At 40.4% G+C, this 8,952-nt stretch overlaps 1 protein-coding gene across 1 annotated transcript; it reads right to left on the reverse strand.

Annotated features, from left to right (window-relative positions):
* Nucleotides 1-550: 550 nt before the first annotated feature.
* Nucleotides 551-5,200, reverse strand: LOC104543643 (protein HIRA-like; the record flags this gene model as incomplete). The annotated part of the gene is made up of 6 exons (XM_010188304.1): nucleotides 551-711; nucleotides 1,869-1,964; nucleotides 2,802-2,896; nucleotides 3,419-3,509; nucleotides 4,287-4,397; nucleotides 5,138-5,200. Coding segments are annotated over 6 exons (617 nt in total), but the record flags the coding sequence as incomplete, so codon positions are not given.
* Between the last annotated feature and the right edge of the window lie 3,752 nt (nucleotides 5,201-8,952).

Raw genomic sequence — 8,952 nt, forward strand, 5'->3', positions numbered from 1 at the left:
CCTCCCCTAACACCCCAGCCCCACAATACCCCCCCAAACCGTGCCCCCCGTGGTCCCCTCATGCCTGGCGGGCATGTTCTCCCCTGGCAGCCCAGCTCGAAGGGCCCCAGTTCCTTCAGCACCGCCTCGGCTGTATGTATGTGCCAACACTTCCTTGGAATAAGCTCTACAATTCCAGGAATTTACTTAATTGTCTACATAACCCATGTAAACCTTTGGCACCCACAACATCCAATGGCAATAGAAGTCTCAATTTAATCACAGAATCATTAAGGTTGGGAGAGACCTCTAAGATGATCAAGTCCAACCGTCAGCCTAACAGCACCATGCCCACTAAACCACGTCCACAAGTGCCACATCCACAACATCCACACATCACGTTGTGTGAGAAAGTAGCTGTTTTCTCCCCCCTTTCGAATCTGCCATTTGATAGTTTCATTTGCTTTGGCACTGTTAAATTAACTGAAGTTTGTGCAGAATCCGAGTTATTCTTACAGATTTCATTTATTCTACAGGAATTCACTTTGAACGGTCACACATTCTGAAGTACCTCATCAAAGGGTTTTGTGATGCTGGTTTCCAACTGCCAGTCCATGGTCCGCCACACCTTCAAACTTCGATCATCAGCCTGAGAGGCAATATATTTTCCAACAGGATCCCAGGTCAGCCCTTTCACCAAGCCAGAATGCCCCTTCAAAGTGGCAAGAATTTCTGTGCACACAAAATTAAGAACAGAGAGTAGTTACTGACACCTCCTTCATGACGGACTGCTGAGACTTACAAGATCTTTTTGAAACAGCCTATTAAATATAACCTCTTTTAATGTACAAACAACATATCAACCAAACTGGAACCTGCATTTAAGCTAAGAATTGTATTAAGAAAGTGAGAAAGAGACCTCTGGACAAAATCAGGAGTGCAAAACTCTTTATAAGAAATAGATCAGAGCCAGAAGACCAGCAGAGCTCAGGCAATTTGGAATAGCGCTTTCAAGCTACAGAAAGCAGGGGTTTAACTGAAATTTCAGTTAAACATTCAACCTTTCCCCTGTACTCAGAGATTATCACAACAAATTCAGCTTTGTGCACCACATGTGAAATAAGTCAAAGGTGTGACTGAACAGACACACAAGCCTGGCAGACCTGGTAACCTACTTTCAGTCAGTCTCTTGCTTATCAGACTGTAAGAAAAGAGGGTGGGAATACAGCACAGGCTACACAGCTTGCTTCAAAGTCTAAAAAACTCTGATATCAGGATTGAAAGCAACCCTAAAATAAATGACAGTGACTGGGCACCACAGAATGGGACTTTGAGCCTGCATCAAGTTACTTGGTGCAGCAAGGAGGAGGAAAACGGCCATCAGATCTACGACTCAAGAGCTTCTGTTACTGTGAGGCTCCCGTAATCCTTTCTCTCTCCCCTTCATCATGTAAAATCACACTGCTTATTAAGCAGTAGCATTTAAAATGGAGCAAATAAGATAATGCTTCCTTCCCCAGGGCAAATGAATGGAAAGTCCTGTAGGTAACAAAGGCAACGGGAAACTATGTAATGTAATATCAAGCTGAAGTTCTATTTATCTGGGATTTTGCACAGAAGGTGAAAAAGAAAATACATGTAATAATGACCTTCATGTAAAATCAGCAGCACAACCTGAACGTAGCTGTTGTCTACAGCAGAGTGGACTCCACTGCTCATTGCCATCCAAACTTGGGAGGACTGACTTAGCAGATTGCAAGCGTGTCACCTCAAAAGACAGACAACCCATTCCCACAGAGATTTTCACAGTTAGTGAAATACACCCATAGAGGGAAGAGTTTGTCACTAAGCATTACATACCTGCACATCAGACATGTAAGAATTCTCACCTGGAAATTTGACAGCATTCCAGATAACAACAGTGTTATCCACACTACAGGATGCCAGCCAGGCATCGTGTGGAGACCACGCTACATCCATGACATCTGTTTAAAAAGAAGAAGTTCCCATATAAGATGTTGATGGCAATCAGAAAATCCAAAAAAATCTTTTTTTAAAAAACTGGTGTGGCAACATTTTTTTCTATCACTAAGAAATTATTATTGTCTCACTAGCGTGGAAGGTAAGAAAGAGCATAGCAACACTCATTGGGAAGGAGGCTCTCCAACTTACAATGTTCAACTGGGGACAAACCAAAAAATCCAAGGCAGAGAAAGCACTAATGCAATGTTTAGCGACTGTAGGAAGAGGAAGTACTAATGCTTGTACAAAGTACTTGGTCTTGTTCTGAATGAAGAAGCAACAGCATCTGTTGCAATGCACTCGCTTTATTCCAACACACGTGATCAAACTGATTTCAATCTTGATTTTAATCATAGCTCCTGTCTGCAGGTGCACAATGCGTTTGAAATTAACTCGTTTACTCATCTTTCGCATTGCTCTTTAGTTATCTTTTTCTAAATAAACATTCATGTTCTTTGGATTACAAAAAAAATACCTTTTGCCAACCAGGTAATTATTCACTGCAAGTGTGAATATTTATTTAAATAAAAACATAGTTCAGCTTCCTTCATTCAGATTCATTTTTAACCAAGCAAATAGCAAAGTACAAGTTTCTTAGTTGCTCATTGTTCTACAACAGAGTTGCCAGAAGTTACTTGTAAGTAAATTAGCATTTGATTAAAAATTTTCTTTTAGATTTTAATTGTGGCTCTTAAAAGTAATTACTGACTTACTGACTTTGAGCATGAAAATGTGACACTGAACAACAATTTTTTTCCACATTCATGCAAATTCTGTTAATTCAACACCTTTTAACTTACCCCCCGAATGGCTTCTGAGAATCGATACACACCTCCACTGCTCAACATTAGTAAGTTTGCTACTAGAACCAAACACAGTGCTAGGTCCAATGTACCTAATTAAAATAGAAACAGGTTTATCAACAGACCCATCTCAAACTCTTCAAACTGTTTCTTTCTAACACAAATCAGCTGCACAGTACACTTTTATTTTACAGTCAGTTATTCCTGCAAGGAAAACTGAAGGAAAAAAAAAACAGGTTTTTTTTAGAGAAAGCAATTCCAGTTATTAAAGAACAATAGCTTCAATACAATGCACAATTTCTACAGAGAGCAAAAAAATCTAACATTTAAGATAGCTCTTCAAATCTCATCAGGAAGCTTTCTTCAAGGACAGAAGAAAATGCCTCAGCTCCTCAAGAGGAGAGGCTGCCCAGGTAGATGCACACTCCAGCCCAAGAAACAGTGAGACCAAACCTCCAACACCAGTGATGTGGTGTCACAGGTTGCAGCTCCTTATGTACCAGGCAAGGCAGTGAGCTTAGAAAACGCCAACACAGAGAAGAGACACTACGGGATACGACAAAGTCACCTACTTGAAGTAAAACATAAAATGGAGAAGGAAGAAACATGCTTACGCAGCTCGTTTCCACACCATAATCAACTTGTCATCTCCCCCTGACGCCAAGTAAACGCCATTGTTTGACCATCGCACGCAGTTCACACAAGCTGAAATGTAGAAAAGGAATTTTGTAAGATGAAACATGAGAATAAGTTGTTCTGGAGTGGGGACAGAGTTTATAATAAGCAAAACTTGACAGGAGACATTTAGGATTTCAGTGTGGTTTTTCCACTCAAAGCAGTTACTCTGTCTGCTTTAGATAAATGAATTGGTACTTATCTGTCAGCAGCAGTTGAGGAACTTCTTACTTTAAAAGAACTACTGCTTATTTAAAACGCTTCAACAAAAGTAGATCAAAAGAAGAAAGATTCATATTCATCTAACAGAGGAAACTGCTTGTGGTAAATGAAGTGGGATTAAGAGGGCAAAGAAGGAAAGTTGTATCTTGAAGAAAAGAAAGCAGATACCTCGTCCAGGTAACTGTACTTCCAAATGTAATGTAAAATGAACCCAGAATAATTTAGAACTATAACTGACAGGCTTCATGTGATGTTTCCTTTATACTTATTTCTTCCCTTGTCCTTTCCTTCAGAACTCCCCAGTTTCTCAGAATGTGCATTATCCATTACTGTGTGGTCACAGCTGGAAAAAGTTCATGGGGAGGGGACTTCCAAAGGTATCTCTATTTCTTTGTACATTTTCCCACATTTTAACAACATTTTCTGCTGAATATCTTGAAGAGTACACAGCCAAAGTATGAGACCACTCTGCTGTGTTTTACTGATTCTTCACCACTGCACAGGCTATGATTTTTGTAGTTACAAACATGTAATACTTAAGCTTTGCCAAATTCCCAGCCGTTAAAAACAAACAAACTTTGTTACCTAAGTGATTGTCCATCTGACAAAGCATCTTGGGAATATTTTCATTCTTTTCATCTTCCTCCTTCAAGACAGGAGCCATGTTCCAGATCACAACTTTCCCAGAATCCTGACCTGTAAGAGAACAAAACAGCCCTGCCTTTAAATACAAGCAAAAAAAGCTTTGCCACTTAATCTCACTTCCAGAACAGAGGCTAAAATGCAGGCATTACTGCAGTGGGAACTTTGGAAATATCTGAATACAGATGCCATCCTGATATAACACCGAGTCAGACGTGGTTTATTTTTCTTGAAACTATTCAAAATAAAGCTATACAGCCTTGTTCAAAAATCGTACTGCATATGACACCAACTATAAGGATGAACTATCTATAATAAAATTGTATTTTAAAAGATAAAAGATACACTTCAAATCCTGAATTGCCATTATTGGAGCCAACGTAAAATGATTCCCTGCGGTAATCCAAATATTTTTGCACATATTTCTTGAGCTATTCCATGTACGTAATTGTAATTTTTGTGCCAATAGCTCTACTATTTAGCTGGTCAAAAAGCTCAACTTCACATTCTGTTCCTCTTCAAATAAAAATGAAATCTGTGCATAGCCATAACTCAATTATTGCCGCTACTATCGCAACCGATGTTCAAGAGGATGAGTGCATTGGAAAATGCATCCCTGCCTTCTGCAGTAACAACGAGACTTTTCAATACATTTCAATGACTTATATCTCTAAGAAACAGAGATTTATGTAACTGAAGTGTTTCTAAAAGGGTCAAACCGATTACAGTGTTGTGAAAGCACAAGATTATTACTACAGCCCCAAATTCCTCCTTCTATCAGTACGCAGACATACCTTGTCCTCCTGTTGCAAACTTGGTCCCATCTGGATGAATGTCCACTGAAAATATTGGCTTTCCTGGAATTAGAGAACAAGCAGCAACACAGTGAATTGGTTTACAGCCAAGAGATGCAGTAACACCACAAGAACCATAACTCTTCTGGTTGGCGGATAACTCCCTTCTTCCAGAAGCTGTAACTGTAAGAAACAGAGCTGACTGCAAGAGTTGAAAGCAACTCGACAACAGAAACGACAGCCTAAGAAAAGCGTATATGGAAGTTATCGTGCCATAAGGAAACACTGATAACCACGGACACTCGACCCAGCAGGATACGCCAAATGCCTCAAAGCAAAATAATACCACAAAGCAAGCGCCCACGGGGCAAAATTGTATTTGAGTAAGGAATTTCTTCCACGTTTCTACAGTTCATTAGCTGATGACCCAAAGCAAGTTTTGGTTTGGTTTCTGGGGTTTGGTTTTGCTTTTTTTATTATTTTTTGAATTTTTTGTATTTTTATTTAAATCCTCCCCAATCTCTGACTGCATCTCTTGGTCACACAATCGTCTCAAATTTAAATTCTGTTGTGAAACTCTAATACCCAAAGCCTAACTTTTATTTTTATGTCTTCCATAGAGACAGAGGAAGACTAACCAACTCTAATACTACTTTTAAATCTTTCCGTTCTCCACACACAACATCTTTCAGAAGAAAACTAATAGTTTTATGAAAATGGAAACTCTATAATAAATAACCAGCATAGTCAGGGAACAGCTTTGGAAACCAGACAACCCTCATTCTCAGTCTGTTCTTCTCCAACCACTGCATCCTACTCACTCCCTTATATTTTCACAGTTCTTTTAACCTTTGCAGGAGAAGGAAGAGGGGAGAAGTAACCTTACTGCCTTTCAATGATGCTCAAAGAGCAATCACTAAGGATTAATTGAAGGAACACATGTGTGATTTCCACATTCAAGTAATTTTTGGCAGCTGCCTGAACCCTTTCAAACTGGAATGCTTCTACAAGGAAGATCACACACGTCAGTATAAAATAAGGCAATCTGCCACAACAGCCAAAAGAATTAGTACCCATGTACCAAGACCACTCAATAAATTTCCCACATACATCAATTTGCAACTGTATCTTCACGATATGTTAGGGCATAAACAATAAAAACCTGGAGAGTTTATCCAGCAATGGATTTTATTGCAACTGTAGCATCTGAATTCCTTGACACAAAACTGCTAACGAAAACCTTCATCCAAACACCCAGCATTTCTTACCCTGAGGGATATGTGCTTCGTGTCAACTTTTATTTTATTTACGTTGACTTGTTTTAAGGTTTATTTTATTTGGATTTATATTGCAACTCTGACACGTGATTCGCCTTAAAATTTTTACAGGCAGCCAAGCAAAGAGCTTTAGCACAGTAAGATGGCACTCAACTTACATTCTTTCCTAGTCCTTTAGACCACATGAAACACATAACCTGAGACTTAGCTGCAGCTTTTCTTCAGATTGTTGAGCCTGATTCTATCTTTTATTCTCTTTACTTGAATGCAACATGCAGGGCTAAGCTGAATATTTTGAGAAGCACAGGCAAGTAGCACACATTTATTTTATCCTTCCCAGGATGTGGAAGTTCCCTTAAATTAAACTAGTGCATAGTTTGAAACAATTTAACCCACTGACACTTGCAGAAACAGGTCATTCTATAGACCTTATAGGTGGAAGAGGTTACCTTTTCAACCTGCATCAGTGGTCTAGGGCAAGAAGACTCACTGTACTCTCAAGTCTGCCATGAGACCTGAAGGGGAGAGTGCTCCTTCCAGGAAGCCACTTATCAAAGACCTTGCAATTGCACTGACCTGGCTCATTTTGCCTAGGAATAGGAATTGGTTCCCCAGCAAATCAGAAGGAACAGTAACCTCTAACATAGGGACATCAAGGGGAAATGGCACCAAGCTGTGCCAAGGGAGGTTCAGGTTAGAGCTAAGGAGGAAGTTCTTTACTGAGAGGGTCGTCAGAGGCTGGAACAGGCTGCCCAGGGAGGTGGTGGAGTCACCATCCCTGGATGGATTTACAGAGGGGGTAGATGAGGTACTTAAGGATATGGTTTAGGGGGTAGACAGGAACGGTTGGACGTGATGATCTCAGAGGGCTTTTCCAACCGAGCGATTCTGTGATTCAGTGTGATCAGTAATCAGGAGGAATAACTGCTTCCAGAGGTAGCATGGCACCTACGAACAAGGCTTCGGAGTTTAAGTGGTTTGTAGTTTAACACCACTCTATTTAAAATTGATTTCATAGGTGCAGCCACGTCACACAGGAAGACTCATCCCTTCTCTGCTCCGATTCCAACACTCTTCCTTCCCAAAAGCCTGCATTAAAAAGTAGGCATGACCAAAGCACACTGATAAGTTTGTCTGACAGACGCATTGGCTCCTCATTCAGATGCTATATATTTCAGCTATACGTGTCAAAAAAACGTGAAATAAGTCATTGCACCCATTGCTTTGTAAAAATTACTGCCATGATGTAATTTTCTTTTCCTTCAGTAGGTGTTGAAATCTACTAAAGGAAGTTTGGTGGTGTAGCACCTCCAACTTCTGCCTTATCTGAAGAGCACACTCCTTCAGAGTCCTCGCACAGATCACAAGTGAGGTTGATGAAATTTAGCAAATTAATTTACTCACAGAGCCAGAGGTAACTTAGCTACAAATTCACCATATAAGCTTGAAATTAGCCACACCAGGGAAAGTGTCCACCTAGCCCAGTAATTTGTGCTCAAGACCTCGCACTAGATACCTCCCCAGGGATCTGTACAACGGCAAGCACATGGTGCTTCTTTCTAGGACAAACTTCCAGCTCCAAAGAATTGCAACTCTGACTTCTTGAGCCCCGGAGGCAGGATCTGTGCATTCAGTAGCCCTCATCAGACCTTTCTTCTACGAATTCAATCAGCCACGTCTCAGATCCACAATTATCAACACTGACACCCCGAACAAAAAAAATCCACAACCCAGCCATGAACCCCGTGTAGAACCACCTACGTCACGTATCCTGACCCGTTAGCTGTTACTTTGACACCCCTTAATGCTTGTACAGGAGAAAAGTGAATGAAAATCACTTGATATTTGCCGCTTTTACGCCACTCGCGATTCTACACATTCACCACGTCTCCAGCTCAGCCCTTCCATTCCTAGCCCAAAGAGTCCTACTCAGTCATTCCTTGTACAAAAGCTGCTGTACTTTTGATCATTCTGGTCACTCCTCTATCGGTCTCTTTCAGTTCTCCTGTACTTTATGACATGGAGAGGAACTGGCATTGAGGACAGCATTCAAATGCAAACGTTCCATGTATTTATATAGTAGGATAACATCTTCTTTTTAGTTATTTTCCTAGCACAAATTTGGGGTTTGATTTAATCAGCACTGAGCAGATATTTTCACAGATTATTATAATCTTCAAAGCTCACACCTCAGTGCAAGTTCTTAGGGCATTATTTTACATGGGAAATTTAAAAACGGTATGGACTTCGTACTCAGGAAAGGTGGCGGTAATAAATGAAGCTCTCAGCAACTACTACGTGGCTCAACTGTGATCCAGGAAGGGATCTTATTCCACAGGTAACTAATCATGCACAACGATCTTCACAGTAAGCTTGGCCTTTTCTGCAGAATACGCCAATAATCTTAAAGCACAGTGACTTGTGAACATGAGGCCCATCAAATTAATTTCCCGTAAGAGCCAAGTAAATATCGTTTCCATCTGATGGCCAATTCCTAATAAATTGGACTAGTTACATATGCGTCAATCTCACCAGCAA

This window comes from Mesitornis unicolor, unplaced genomic scaffold (assembly GCF_000695765.1).
Source record: "Mesitornis unicolor isolate BGI_N332 unplaced genomic scaffold, ASM69576v1 scaffold18747, whole genome shotgun sequence".
Taxonomy (NCBI): Eukaryota; Metazoa; Chordata; class Aves; order Mesitornithiformes; family Mesitornithidae; genus Mesitornis; species Mesitornis unicolor.